Here is a 15155-nt window from a genome sequence, read left to right on the forward strand (position 1 = left end):
CTTTCACCAAGGTGACCAGGTAAACCCCTGTCAACCCCCATCCTTGGCTATGCCGACCAGGATGGTGGGAGGGGAGAGGAGTGGAAGGCCATGGGTGAGGGCAGGAGAGCAGTCGTGGAGGGTTTGGGAGGGGAGGGCTGTCACAGTGCCGGCAGCAGCCCTTAAGGCAGCCCACCCGCAGGCGGCCGAGCGCTACCTGTATTTCCCCAACTGGGCCATGGCGCTCCTGATCACCCTCATCGTCGTGGCGACGCTGCCCATCCCTGTGGTGTTCGTCCTGCGACACTTCCACCTGCTCTCTGATGGCTCCAACACCCTCTCCGTGTCCTACAAGAAGGGCCGCATGATGAAGGACATCTCCAACTTGGAGGAGAACGATGAGACCCGCTTCATCCTCAGCAAGGTGCCCAGTGAGGCACCTTCCCCCATGCCCACTCACCGTTCCTATCTGGGGCCCGGCAGCACATCGCCCCTGGAAACCGGTGGTAACCCCAATGGACGCTATGGGAGCGGCTACCTCCTGGCCAGCACCCCTGAGTCGGAGCTGTGACCACTGCCCCAGCCCTGCCCGCCTCTCCCCCCACACTCAACCTGCCCACTCGTCCAGGCCTGGCCTCTTCCTCAAGGTGGTCACCAGGCCCAGGCCAGGCCCTTTGCCCAAGAAGAGAGGGTCTGCCCTGCCTCACTCCCCTCTTCAGTCCCAGAAGACTCTGCTCCCTAGCCCTGAGCAGGAGGCTGGAAGCAGCTCTGTTTCCCAATTCAGGACCCCACTCGTCTAGCCCTCCAAGAGCCTCCGCCAGATTGCAGCCATGTAATTGGAACAACCCATTAGTCTGGCTTCCCAGTCCCTGGAAGATTCCAGGTGGCCACTGCAGGAGTCACTCACCTCCCTCTCTTCCTGTAACTTGCCACCTGCAGTTCTTAGGGCTCTGGGGTGCCCTGAGCCGCCAGATGGTGGTGGTGAGAGGCCTTGGGGCCAGGGAAGGAGAGTGGACTTTGGCTCACTCTGCCATGAGAACAGGACACCATCCTGCCCAGCCCAGACGGGGTTGCTCCTAGTCTAAGCGGCTACCTGCTTGAAGGCAGAAGGGCTCAGGGCTCAGACTTGGGAGGGCATAGGCAGAAGCCCCAAGTTCTGTTGTCGGAGGTGGGTGCTGCCCTCGGCTTGAGCATGAGCCTTGGTAGCAGAAGGTGAGGAACATCCTCTGCCCTGGTCCCTGGGTGGAATCTTCCCATGTCTTGGCCCTGCCTGGGGTGGGTGGTGTGTGCTCCTGCATCTTGTCTGGGAGTGCAGTGACTGGGACCAGAACCTTCCCCACCTCAATTAGGACTTAGCCATCTCCCTGTCCCCAGCACCCCTCCCCAGCCCACAGTGGTGGCCTCTGCCTCTTTCCTGGAGAGAGAAGGAAACAATGCAAGGAGAGGTTTCCAGAGCACAAATTGTTGGTTCCCAGCACAAATTAGATAGTTTGGAGCACAATTGTGAAGCACACTTCCCGCCCTCCTCACCTGGGGTCCAATGTTCTGTCTAGTGGCAGCTTTTCCCCTGGAACAGGGGTCCCCGGAGTTCAGGGGCTTATCCCCAGGAAGCCTCACTCCTGGGGAAAGACAGATAATTTCACTGCCCCTTTGAGCCACCACTCACTCTCCTTATTATACAAGCACAGTGTGCACATCATGTGCAGACACCTTGGAAACCTTTCCCAAGCCTTCCTGGCCCATAGTGACCAGTGCTGTGGACAGTAGAGGCTGCCAAAGGCAAGGGCTGGTCTTCAGAATGGAGGCCAGCCTGTGCAGAAGGGTGCAGCTGACAACAGCGACCCCACCCACCATTACCTTCAGGGCCTCCTCTGGAAGAGAACCCATTCTCAGAGTGCAGCCAGGGAGGAACCTGACCCAAGAGTTAATGTCTGCAGAGAGAGGGAGGGAGGGAGGGAGGGAGGGATGGATGGATGGATGGATGGATGGATGGATGGATGGATGGATGGGGTGGGGGAAGGAAGGAAAGGAGGGAGAAAGGAGGGAATACTGGCTCCATCTTTCGGAGAGCTCTGGTGGGCAGGGCAGAAACAGGCCACAGTGCTCAACCCGGACACCCTCACGAAGGGTCCCAAGTCACTCCTGTGGCTCAGACTGCTCTTAGGACCTGGAGGGACAGACCAGAATCAGGGTGTCCTCCTTCACCCCCGAGTTCCTTACTGTCCCCCCAAGCCTGGGAGCGGTCTATCCCCCAACCCTGCCATCTCTCTTACACATCCCTCTTCCACACCTTCCCCTTTCTAGCCCCCTCTGCCCTACCTGTCTTTTCTGAGTGTTTGAGGGGAGAGAGAGACCCACCTCTCAAAGAGATGAGCTTTTGGGGCACAACATCCCACCGTAGGCCCCCTCACCTGACAACACCTCCCACCTGGCCCCTTGCCAAATCCCAAGCAGAATTAGCAACAGGAAAAGCAAAGCCCCAGGAGAGACACTCTACTATATATACTCTTCTATATATTCTGTTTCTATTGTATATTCACTCTGTACATGTGGGTGTAAATGCTGTTAAATGACAAACCCAATATTATACTGTGGCTGGTGGACTATTTTCATCCTCAGTGCTGTACAGATCTATTTTCATTGTATATTTGATATATTTTTAATTTTGTAGCGTGTGGCTGGGCCAGGCCCCAGCGGGAGGGGCTGAGCTGGGGCTGTATGCTTGCTAGGTGTGGGCGCGCTAGTGCTCCCTGTAGCTTTTGCTGTGTCTTCGCTGTGTGTTAGACGTAGGGCCCAGAGCTCAGGGTGTGTGTGTGCGTGCGTGTGTGTATGGTGTGCACATACGTGAGTGTGGGTGTGTGTAGCGTGCTGATCTGTGACTCCCAGTGTTCACCACCTTCCTAAAGGCCACGCTCCCTCCCCCTGCCTCCTCCTCCTCTCGGCTCTATCTATGGGGAGTCTCAGGGCCAGCAGGGTGCCTCGGGAGCCCCCTGCTATGGGGAAAGGCATGTGTTTCTTGCTGGTGACTCATTGCCTTCACACCACTGGGTTTGCCAGAAACAGGGAAGGAGGGCGTTAGGGGAAAAAAAAATCCTTAAATGTATTTACCAGTCAGCTTCTTGCTGTTCCCAGTAGAATCGCTAGCTCTTCTCCAGAGGAAAAGTACTAGGATTCTTAAGATGGCGAGACCCCAAGAGGGATCTCACAGCACTGCTGCATTTGCCCTTGATGCGGTCCTGACAGTGTTTGGAAAGGGCCACCTGCCCCCTCCCCACTGTACTTCTGACGCCTTTGGAGTCAAAGGCAGGTGGGGTCACCTGATGAGCTAAGAACCAGCCCCAGAATCCTGGAGGAGCAGGAGAGGACCAGGTCCCCAAGTCCTTTCACAGGGTCCCCACCCCCACTGGCTTTGGTGCTGTCCAAACAGTGCCCACCAGAAGGCAGAGGGAACTCCAGGGCCGGGATGTGCCTGAAAGAGTCCACAGTCTCCTGATCCCTTACCTGTGCCTGCCCTCCAGCCCCATCACCAGCTTCTTGCTCAGGGAGCCTTCTGCCCTCCTCACTGAGGCAACATGAAGCCCGAGGCCCAGATGGGGGCTGAACAGGTAGGGCACATCAGTGAATGCCAGTGAGGTCGGCTTCTGCCCTTCAGCAATACATGTGCAGGGGCTGCTGCTTTCCCAGTGCCAGGAGAACCCCCGCTCTGAGTCAGCCTGTGTAGGTCATGGGACTGGGACCCAGGAGCCATGGTCCCAGGCACTGCACAGGTCTACGGTATTACCAGGCAGAAGGGCTGCTTTTCTGCCCTTCCTCACCCCAACTTCCCCATCCCACTCCCCCAGAGTACTCCCCACTGTGAAAAGAGCTGGAAACTGAACCAGTTAGAATGAACCTGGCTCCCTGAGCACCCCTGTATCCTTCAAATAGGCCCTGAGATGTGAGGTCTGCTGCTTCACTGGGGCCTGGTGACTTACGCTGGGGGAGGGGGCCTAGGGCCCCTTCTCACTGAAAGCTCTGCTTTGTACAGACCCAAACACACACACCAGGCTGTCACTTTGGGTTCTGGCATAAGTTCAGAACAATTCAAGTCCCTGTGTCCCAAGGCTGGTCAGAGCCCTGGGTCAAAACAACTCAGCCCAGGGGAGGGGATGAGGCATTGTCACCCTAGACCCTTCTTCCTCTCTCCCCCACCATGGTGTGCAATAAAGTGTCTGTTCTTACCAAACCCTTCTTGCCTTTCTCACCTGCTCTTGCAATGAGGGAGAGGGATGGGTGACCAAGGATCCTGTGGGAAACTTTGGGGGGAAAAGCTTGGACTGGGATGGGTGGACAGGACTGCTGAGGGGGTTGTGGGTGCTGGCTGCCTGAGGAGCAGCGTGGGAAGTGTGGGCAGGTTCATCTCTGTATTTTCCTAGGAACTGTCATAGGTGTTAATAACACATACACTTGCAGAGGGCCCTACTGGGGTCCAGCGATTCCCCGTATCTAATTTCCTGTCATCTTTGCAACCATTTCCTGAGGGAGATCCTTTGCTGTCTAGATTTTTCCAGGTGAAACTGCATCTGAAATAAGGATGGTATTTGGTGGTCTTTTTTAAAGGACCTTTAGCCACCTTAAGGTGGTTTTTAAAGACCCTGTAGGGGAAACTCCTGTCCCGTCTGACTGCCAGGAAAAGCTATACTTGTCAGCCTGGCAAGGGCGGGGTGTGTGGAGGCCCACCCCAGGGAAGGACAAGGGTGGGAAGGTGCCAGTGTTCAGAGGTCTGAAAGCGAGGACTAGGAGGCAGGGGACTCCTGGGTGCTGTGGGGTGGACTCCCCTGGAACAGGCATATTCTAAAGTTCTGCCCCTCTCTTCAAGATAGCTATCCCTTTTGCAAACTTCAGTAGAAGGTAAAGATGAACTAGGGGATCTGACATCACCCCTGTTCAAACATTCCAGCCCCAAGTGTTCACTTATTAAACACCCACTGAATACTCAGCACTGTGAAGAACGGAATATGCTGGGGCCTGGGGAAGCTCTTCTTCCTGCCTCACCCTCTAGGAGCACCGACATTGAAAGAGGCAAGAAGTCTGACTCCTGGAGGAGGCCTCACCCCCACCCCACCTAGCTCCAGGCTGGAATGATGCTGCTTGCACTCACACACACACACAGCCAAGGACCCTGACGAAACCTGTCATTTTCTTCTCTTGCCATAGAAAGTGTTGTTCCAGGAATAGCCACCAGATGGCAGGAAAACCTTTCTTGCCAGATCGTAGCCTGCTTGCCTTCCTTTCCTCTCCATCATTTATTCCTTTGTGGGTCAGTTTATTTGTTGAACAAACATTTATTACGTACCCACCCTGGACAGGCTCATGCCAGCTATAGATGAATAAAGATAAAATCAGCCCCTGCTCTCCTGAGTTTGGCAGAGGGAGGGGCCCTGCCCTATGACTCCACATCTCCCCATGTATCTTTCAAACCGGGAAATGGCCTGGTGCTGGAAAAGTCACACCTTGTAAAGTATCAGTCTTTTGGTTGAAGATAATGTTTTTGGTTGAGATGCGAGCCCTTCTGCCAGGAGGGGCACCCAGACCCGCCAAGATGCAGCATAGCAAGGGCTTTGGTTCAAAGGAGCTCTAGAGTCATACTTCTAAAGTTCAAGTTCAAATGCCACCCAGCTTCCTGCTTCCTGGGAGGCCTTGAGCAAGTCATGTAATCCCTCTGAGTTTAAATGTCCTAGTCTGTAAAACAGAGATAATAAATAGATTCAGTGAGATAACACATGTTGGTCCAGTTATCTATTGCTGTGTTCCAAGTTACCCCAAATCTGAGTGGCTTAAAACAACTCTTTTGGTGGCAACCGAGGTCACTCAGTGATATTCAACTAGCAGCGAACTAGTCTGGAGAGTCCAAGGCAGCTGCCTTCACATTCACTCAAATGCCTGGCACTCCAGTGACAACGGCTGGAAGACTGGGTTCAGCTGGGCCTGCCGGCCAGAGTGAGCAGCTACCACTGCCTCTCCAGCATGGCTACTCGGCCAGACTTCTGACTGAGGGGCTAAGGGTGCCCAGAGAGACCATCTCAAGAGACAGGAGGTGGAAGCTGCCAGGTTTTTAAGGCCTGGGCCTGGAAAATGGCACAGTACCTCCACCATCTTCTGTGGGTCACAACATCCGCCCAAATAAAGGGGAGGGCACACAGAAGCCCCCACTTGTTGATGGGGAGTAGGGAAAATCTGGCTGCCCATGTTATGGGCCGATTCTAGAGCGTTAGGGATCTTTGTCATCAGTCACCAGCACCTGGGCGGAAGCTTCCTCCTGAGGGGCTATCAGCTTAGAGACACAGAACTGGACACACAACAGGTCATTTCTGGTGGGGAGGTGAGTGGCTAAGTTTGGGCCCTGGGTGGAGGGAGCAGTTAGGGAGGAGGATGAGAAGGGCATGCGGGAGGACAGGTGAGGCCGCTGCTTCTGCCTCAGGTTTGCCCCAGGGCAGGTGGCATGAGTGGTTTGAATCATGGGTCTGTCACCAACCATACCACCTTGGGGAAGCCACTTAAACCCTGGAACCTCCATTTTCTGATCTGTAAAAGGAGGACGACAATAAAATATCTTCCTTAGAGATGGTATGAGGGAAAAATGAACTTCATCAGTAACATCTACTGGAATACAGTATCGACTTCTTTCTATATGGGGATACAATAGGTGCTCATTAAATATTATCTCCTTCTTGCCATCCTGGGCAAGGCCATGGGGCCTGCTTCATTCTGGGGCCCCATCACCCATGCAATGAGCCATCTCCTAAAGCTATTCACAAAGGACAGTTTCATCCTAAAATCCAGAGAAACCAAGGAAGGAGGGGAGGAAAGGAACTCTCTCCAGGAAAGGAAGTACCAGAGTGTGGGGGTCTCACTGATCCTGTACATTATTGGGTTCACCCCAGCAGTCACCACCAGACAGCTCCAGTCACAGGGACTTGGGCCAAGGCTAAAGTATTCCACAGACCACAAGGCTATGGTGGGGTTTTGTTTTTGTTTTCTTTGTTGTTGTTGTTTTAACAAAAGGCCCCAAATTCTTTTTAATACTTCTCCCATCAAAAGTGGAGTCTATCCTCCTCCTCTTGAATCTGGGTGAGCAAACGCCTCCTCTGACCAACATGATATAGCAGAAATGATGCTATATGACTTTGAAGGCTAGATTAGGAAACGCCATGCCACTTCCACCTGGTGTTCTAGGGATACTGGTTCTAGAGGCAGCCAGCTGCCATGTAAGACGGCCAACTACCCTGAGACTGCCATGGTAGGGAGGCGATATGTTTGCAGATGCTTAGGTTGACAGCTTCAGCTGAGCTTCCAGCCAACAGCCAGTGTCAACTGCCAGCCACATGAACACATCATACTGAATGTTTAGCCCAGCTGAGCTTCAGATGTTTGCAGCCCGCTGACATCTGATTGTAGCTGCATGAGACCCTAATCAAGAACTGTTCAATTGAGCCCTTCCTAATTTCCTGACCCATAAAATAATGAGCAAAATAAAATGACTGTTGGGTTTATACCACTACATACTGGGGGTAATTTGTTTCATAACAATAGTAACCAGAACATGAACCTTACTGATTATCTGGTCAAACCTCCTTGTATAACAATGGGGAAAACTGAGGCCCAAAGAGGAAAAGACCAGATTTCCCACAACCAAGCAAGGGGAAGATTGGGGGCCAATGCCTGGGTTTCTTGACTCCCAATCTAGTGCACTCTCTGCCACACAGCAAGAAACTGACAGGGAGGACTCCTCCCCCGCCACCCCCCCACCTCATTAATTCCATGCATCAAGCAAGCATGAATCAGGTATTCGGAGTGCCTGGGATTGTGCTGAGCACTGGGAATATACAAAAGACTAGGCAAGAGTCTCTGGCTCTTATCTTAGGTAGGAAGAAACCTGCGAGATGGGAGACTATGCCTGTCATTCAACCACAAACCCTTACAAAGATTGATCCATGCCAGGCACAGTGCTGGCTGCGGAGCGTAAAGACTCAGTGGGGATCTGCTTTCTGCCCCTGGGTCTGAGCTGCCTGGGTTCTGGGTCCCTCCATTCTGCCCAGGGCTGACCCAAGCAGGGAAGAATCCCTGGACTTCAGGGGCACCCAAGAGGAACCTGAGTTTGGCCTGCCTCTACAGACAGCTGCTTCCCCTTTCCCCAGGACATTGCTGGAGGGAACTGGCCCATCAGGACTAATTAACTACTCTAATGGAATGAACCAATTTTTCCTGGAACTTAGCCCAGGTGGGAGGAATCTGTACTTTTCTAGATGGAGAAATACTAAGTGTCAAAAGGTCTTGCCTGCCGGACTCTGGGCTAGCGTGTGTGCAGCGGGCGGGCGGCTGGCCGGCGGGGGCAGGAGGGTACTCTCTGGATGCAGGCTGAGTTCCCAGCCTAGGAGCCTTAAACAAGGAGGGCTCTAGGGTCCACTCAGCTGGTGGCCCCCACGTCGCTCTCTGTCCTTGGCCCAACCCCAGCCCTAGCTCAGTCTCTCAGAGTTCGCTGCTGCTGCTTAGGCCTGACATCCCTAAGTGGGGGGAATGTGTCCATGAGCTAACACTCAGGTCCCCTCCAACCCTGTGACTCCAGGTCCATAGTGTATGAGGCCCTGAGCCCTGTCCAGGCCTGAGCTTCTGGTCTCTTCTCTTTAACAGCGGGGCCCTCAAAGTTTGCCTTTGAGCCCCAGATACAGCTTCACTGGGATTATATTATCCCAGCAACCCAACCCTGCTTTCAGTCCTGAGGCAGAGCTGTTCTACTGATCTTCACAAGACCTGAATCACTAGGGCTAGGTTCTCCCCAAAGCCCCCTCCCCCCCAGAACCACCCCCCGCCCCCGCCAGGAAGGCTATCACTTTTGATTTGGAGCCTGCAAGTCTCTGCAGGCTGCTTGGGGTGGGGGGAGGCAGGATGACATGAGCTGAGACGCAGACAGGAGGCTGCCAGCCTGCTCTTGCCTTCCCTTCTCTTGTTCCCCGAGCGGGGAGGCCCTATCACCTTCCAATGACTCTGATAAAGCGATTCAATTTTCCCGGGTGGGAGAGAGCAAGGCATGCTGGGAAAGGATGCTGGCTCCTTGGCCTGGACCTGAAGGAGGAGGGTCAGTCCCTGGCAGGAGCTAGAATACCAAAAAGGGAAAGTGTGAGCACCGCTGGATAGGACCTTGCCTTGGCGTACAGCCCCTCACCACAAACGGGTTTCAAAGAAGGAAGATGGAGAGGAGATTGGATGGCTCCAGTAATTCTAAAGAGGCTGAGCCCATACAAAGCTCCCAGTGTGGAAAGGGGAAGGGTAAATGGCTTTGATTTCAGGCTCTCAGCTTCCTACGGACAGGGTCAGCCTCAGCATTCAGAGGGTGAGGACCTTATTATGGGGGGGGGGGGTGGGCCTGAAAAGGGTGCAGGTGCTTGACAGCCTCCATCGATGCCCCTCTAGAATCTCCCATGGCCCTCTCTTCCTATTCTTTCGCCACACCCTCACCCCTGATGAGGGAAATCCACTGTGGCTGACACCGTCTGTGAACTGGCTCTCAGACAGGTGCTCTTCCCTGACAGCCTGAAGAAACCAGGACACTCAGGAGAGGACAGAAGAGAAAAGGTGAAACTGAGGGAAAGAAGCTTGGGGAACTAGGAATTTCCAATAGTGGCTGCTTTGTGGTCTTGCTTAAGCCTGTCAGGTATCAAGGTTCTTGGAGGAATGAAGAAGGGAGGGAGTAGGCAGAGTCCCAATGGCAGAGTTAGGCTAGAAGAGGTACCTGAGGTCCTGGAATCAAGAGGAAGCCCAGAATCAGCTGCCACCCCATCTGCCCACATCACAGCCCCCAGAGCTCAGGGCAAGGTCTGGAGCCAGGACATCCTAGCACCACCAGGGGGCAGCACCCTCACATCCATGGTAGGTTGTGTCACAGCAGCCTGGGCAGGGGGCTCTCCTATCCTTCTCCAGCTCTGCGTTTTGAGGGAACACTAAGACCTCACACAAAGAACCGATGGGGACAAGTCCCATAGTGCTAACTGCAGCATAGCGACTCCCACAGAGAGGCACAGGTAACAGGTGAGCCCAGAGCTCTAGAATAAATCTCCAGTAAGGATGAGGCATTCTCTAGAGGCCTCAGGACTGAGGCTGAGCTCCCCGCTCCGGAGCTGGTCAGTGCACAGAGCCAGGAGACCTGGTCCCATGCACCTTTACCCAGCTGCCTCTCTCAGGCTGGGCCCTCTGTTTTTGTCAGCTCTTCCTAGGTTCCCATGCCCATGTCCCAACTTTCTGATCTCCCTCCCTCCCTCCCCTCCTGGCCTCCTTTTTCCCTGGAAACTTTCTTCCTCTACCCATCTCCCCAGGTGCTCATCACCATCCATAAGCACTGCAGAGTGGAAGCACCAGTTGGACAGATTTACTAGGGCGAGTGGCTGTTTTATTCACTGATGTATTTCCAGTGCCCGGAACTGCTTCTGGCATATCGTAGGTATTCAATAAGTATTCATTGAGTGAATAAGTCAATCAGGGGTGGGATACTATGGGTTTTTTCCCCTTGCCCACTACACTCCCTTTCTTCCAATGACTGAGCTCAGTCATCCTGATTAACGGAAAGCAGGGGAGAGACCCCAAGGGACTTTGCCAGGACACGGACCAGATAGGACTTGAAAGTTATTCATTACATTAATATTCTGTGGTTCTTTCTTCCTCACTCCAGCTTCTGGCATGTCCCGGGTCTTCTCTTCCCAGTTACTCTTGGGATATTTCTTTTCACTGCAGCAAACTCAAAGCCAGCTAAACTCTGAAATACAAACATCAGTTTCGAGGAGCAGGGACTGGGCACAAAGGGGGTGCCAGAAAATGTGTGTTTCTGATTAACACACCTCCCATATGTATCAGTACAGATCATCAAAGATCATTGCCATTTTGGTTTTCTGGCCTCATTAATAACGAGACTTGCTTGTAAAACTCCCTTGCATTGGCACTGGGCTTTTAACCTTTCCTGAGACACACACAGGCCCTTGTCTTGTTTTTCCCAGTTGAGCTAGGTACTGCCTGATCTGGAAATGGGAAGGTGCACAGGTGTCCAGGGTAGGTGTGTCATTTACCTTTCATTTCTGCCTCAAGATCTCCTTACATCATCCAGACAGGCATGGAAGCTGCCTGAAGCTGTAAAAAATTAAAAATTAAAAATTAAAAAAAAAAACATTGGGGATTCATATGAAGATGTAAAATAGGTTCTGGACTTAACAAAAACAAATGAATCTGGAAATTGCTCTTGGGATAGGGCCAGTAAAGTCCTGTTGGTGCCTATGTTTTGGGTACGGCAGCTTCTCAATCACTTAGCAAACAGGTTCTCAGAGGCAGGAACTGTGGGAGCTATCAAGATGGAAAAAGCACAATGCCGCCTGCAGGAGCTCAGGGTTAGGGAGGGGAGAGGAGGCATATACACAGGCAAAGTCAAATTTTAATGGGTGGAATAAGAGTAGAAGCAGGAGGGGGTCATGAGGCAGGACACAGGCACTTCCTATGTGGACCCCAGAGTAATGACGAGCAAAGGCTTTAACTAATGACTTTTCAGGGCCACCCACCCACCCCACATCCATAACACGTTTCGCGATGAACAGAGCCAGAGCTACGGTTTCCTTCCAACTGGCACAAGAGGCGTTTCTCTGCCCAAGGCCACCCGTCCCCCATTCCATCGCGGGGGCTTTGGTGGCTGGGACAGAGGCGAAGAGCATGAAGACCATGGGCGTCTTGGGCTCCGCTGGGCCTCCGAGGCGCAGGATGCGGGGCGGGGTGCTCAGAAGGCCCCAACACGGTGCTTGGGAAAGGAGAGGGCAGCTTGATCCTCGCGACAGCGTCTCTACCCTCTTTCTTCCTTAGCCTTCCATCAGCCGCAGTGAAACCGCAACAGTTCGACCAGTTTGGCGGGGAGGGGGCGACGGAGCCGGGCGGAGGTTAGAGGTCAGGGGTCGAAAGCGCTTCGGTGTCAGCGGGCTGCAGTGGGAGGAGCTGCGGGCCCGGGGGAGGAGGGGAGCAGGGCCGAGGGGGGCGGGAGGGGCTGCCGGCGGAGGCGCGCAGGGGCGGCGCGCTGGGCTGGGCACTGGCGGCGAGGAGGTGACGCGCTTGGTTTGGGCTCGGCTCCGGGGAGGAAGACTGCGCTCGGTCGCCGGGGCCTGCAGCTAGCCAGATCGGCCCCGCGCCGCGCCCCGCCACCCGCCCGCGAAGGGCGCGCCTGGGCGAGGCGGGGCCCCGGAGAAAAGGCGCCACTGGAGCGTGGCGGCCGCTGTCAGCGCCGGAGGGAGACCAAGAGCCCCTAGGGCTCCAGCCCACCAGAGCCGAGGCGCCCCCTCCCCTATGCCACCTCGCGCCCGCCCCCTGCCGCGCGCGAGCCAAGGCCGGCGCCCCGCCCGGAGATGGGCAGACGCGTAGATGGCGTGGCTCCCAGCGCCGCCAGATCGCAGGAACCCGGCGCCGGGGCGTTGCGCTGAGGCTCCCTCTCCGCGCGGCGCGGGAAGCCTGCAGGTGTCCTTGGCAGCTCGGCCGCCGCCCCGGGTACTCCTTTGTCAGTGCCCAGAGCCCGGCTCCCTAGAGCAGCCCCGCCCCCCAGGCGCCGCGCAGCGCAGGACGCCCCGTCTGAGGCCCCCCCGCCCCAGCGCGGCCCCCGCAGCGCTGCGCCGGGTCCGGCTCAGCTCCCAGCCGCGGACGCAGGACCCGAGGCTCGCTCCTGAGGGCGTGCTTGTTTTCCAGCTGCCGCCTCGCCCTGCGCAGCCCCCGCCCGCCTGGCCGCAGCGCTCTGCTCTGCCCCGCCTGCCTTCCTCGCCCGGCGCTGGATTTATGAATGGGGGGAAGAGGCCACATGCCGCCGCCGCCGCCTCGTGTTGACCGCAAGCAGCCCGGGCCCACGGAGCTCCGGCTACCGTGAGAGTGTCAGCACGGCCCCGGCAGCCACTCGGAGGACTTGTTGCTGCTGCGCTGCCGCCGCTGCGGGGAAGCCGGCTGCTCCGGGGCTTGGTGCGGTCTGGGAGCCGGAGGGTGGCCCGTGTGAGTGTGAGCGCGCGCGCCCCGGACCTTCGCGGTGCGCCTGAACTGTGCGCTTCCTTGTCTTTGGTCGGGGTGACGGCGGGGGCGTGTCCCCAGCCCAGAGCGTCTGTCTGTCCCGTCCTAGCGGGGGACCGCGTGTGTGCTTGCTTCTACTTCCCCGGGTCCTCCCTCTCTCCGCCTCCCTCTCTCCGGAGCTTCCTGCCCTAACCCCAACCACCTGTGCACCAGAGAAATCCAACTCCTGTCGCTCCGCGTCCTAGGGGGGATAGGCAGGGGCAGGGCCACGCCGCAGAGGGGGCCGCCGCCGCCTCCTGCCTCTTCTTCGTTTCCTCCCCCTCCGCCGTCTGACGCTGCCTCCTCGGGAAGGGTGTTTGGAGGGCAGCGGCCGCCCCAAGCCGGAGCCCCGCAGCGCTTCTTATGATTAGCTCGGTGTGTGTCTCCTCCTACCGCGGGCGCAAGTCGGGGAACAAGCCTCCGTCCAAAACATGTCTGAAGGAGGAGATGGCCAAGGGCGAGGCGTCGGAGAAGATCATCATCAACGTGGGCGGCACGCGACATGAGACCTACCGCAGCACCCTGCGCACCCTACCGGGAACCCGCCTCGCCTGGCTGGCCGACCCCGACGGCGGGGGCCGGCCCGAGACCGATGGCGGCGGCGCGGGCGGCAGCGGCGGCGGGGGCTGCGAGTTCTTCTTCGACAGGCACCCGGGCGTCTTCGCCTACGTGCTCAACTACTACCGCACCGGCAAGCTGCACTGCCCCGCCGACGTGTGCGGGCCGCTCTTCGAGGAGGAGCTCACCTTCTGGGGCATTGACGAGACCGACGTGGAACCCTGCTGCTGGATGACCTACCGGCAGCACCGCGACGCCGAGGAGGCGCTCGACATCTTCGAGAGTCCGGACGGGGGAGGCAGCGGCGCGGGGCCCAGCGACGAGGCCGGCGACGATGAACGGGAGCTGGCCCTGCAGCGATTGGGCCCCCACGAGGGAGGTGCGGGCCACGGCGCCGGGTCTGGAGGCTGCCGCGGCTGGCAGCCCCGCATGTGGGCGCTCTTCGAGGATCCTTACTCCTCACGGGCGGCTAGGGTGAGTGGCAGGAGCCCATGTCTCCCCATCTTGGGTCTGCAAGGGGTCCGTGGTGGGTGGTGTGTAGGGGCCGGGAGGAGCAGGGACCGAGCCTGACTTACCTTACCACCGCAGATTGTTCCCGCCTTCCTCTCATCCCCCCTCCGAGGCCCGCAGGGGAATTACACACTCCCACCCTCTCCCCTGCACGCTCCATCAGGAGATTGCACACACTTGACTTACTACTTGGACCCAGTCCCAGCTGCCTGCTTTGCCGCATCCCCTCCAGTGAGTGGGGTGCCCAGCTCAGCTCCTCCACCACCTTCTTTGGTCTGCACAGGCCGCCCTATCTTCAGCTGCCCTCCACTCCGCACAGGGCTACGGTCCTGGAGAGCTGGAATTTGGCCTTCTGCTGGGGGCAGGCAGGGTTGAGAGGAAGGAAACTAGGGTGGGTTTTGTTAGATGCTTCCATGCGATGCCACCTCATTTACATCCTCCCAGCAGCTCAGTGTGCCCACAACTATGCACTTCAGAGAGGAGGATATAGGCTTCAGCATCTTCAGCTCAGAAGAGGCAAAGCTGAGACCACAATCCGGCCTCCTTTCCAGGTTTAGGAGAGGCCTTCTTTCTCCCAGGGAGAATGCCATGCCCCCCAGGCTTCCTGCACACCTGGGATGTCCTGGCCTCAGCTGGGGTGAGAAGAAAATTAAACAGGAAGGACCTAATGTTCTAGGCCCTGCAGGCTCCCACCGCCAGTGACCAGCCACAGGCTTGCTGGTGATTATACCAGATTTTTGTTGCCGCTTTTCTTTCTGCTGCAGCACAAACTATCTTTCCAGAAAGCCCTGGTTCAGATTACTGCTTGAAATGGGTGTATGAGGGAAGGGGGAAGCACAGGTTGATTTAGGCAAGACCTACTACCTCCTCCCCAAGTAAATCCAGTTTCCCTAACCCCTTTAGGTGGAAGGGGAAAATGGGGGAGGAGATGCTTGCCCCATTATGCTTGGACAGCTAAAAGAAAAAAAGAAAAAAAAAATCCCTGAAGGATGGCTTTAGATTCTTTAAAGAAAGAAAACTCT

General features: G+C 56.3%; 3 protein-coding genes across 5 annotated transcripts in view; all 3 read left to right on the top strand.

The window, feature by feature from the left end:
• The window catches only part of SLC6A17 (solute carrier family 6 member 17), a 48387-nt gene extending 47603 nt beyond the window's left edge, over positions 1-784 (top strand). The window contains exon 12 of the mRNA XM_017869617.1: positions 182-784. Coding sequence (XP_017725106.1) covers positions 182-550 — 369 coding nt within the window. The 3' untranslated portion in view covers positions 551-784. The remainder of the gene's footprint in view (positions 1-181) is intronic.
• Positions 785-1669: 885 nt separating this feature from the next.
• LOC108528062 (uncharacterized) lies at positions 1670-4204 on the top strand. The gene is given in 2 exon segments (XM_017869618.1): positions 1670-2043; positions 2046-4204. Coding segments are annotated over 2 exon segments (606 nt in total). The 5' UTR covers positions 1670-1944; the 3' UTR covers positions 2553-4204.
• Positions 4205-12389: 8185 nt separating this feature from the next.
• KCNC4 (potassium voltage-gated channel subfamily C member 4) overlaps positions 12390-15155 on the top strand; it is a 36734-nt gene continuing 33968 nt past the window's right edge. For all 3 annotated transcript variants that reach the window (XM_017869619.1, XM_017869620.1, XM_017869621.1), the window contains exon 1: positions 12390-14097. In XM_017869619.1, coding sequence (XP_017725108.1) covers positions 13429-14097 — 669 coding nt within the window. In that variant the 5' untranslated portion in view covers positions 12390-13428. The remainder of the gene's footprint in view (positions 14098-15155) is intronic.

The sequence above is a fragment of the Rhinopithecus bieti genome, unplaced genomic scaffold, assembly GCF_001698545.2.
Source record: "Rhinopithecus bieti isolate Rb0 unplaced genomic scaffold, ASM169854v2 scaffold_3040, whole genome shotgun sequence".
In the NCBI taxonomy this organism is placed as follows: Eukaryota; Metazoa; Chordata; class Mammalia; order Primates; family Cercopithecidae; genus Rhinopithecus; species Rhinopithecus bieti.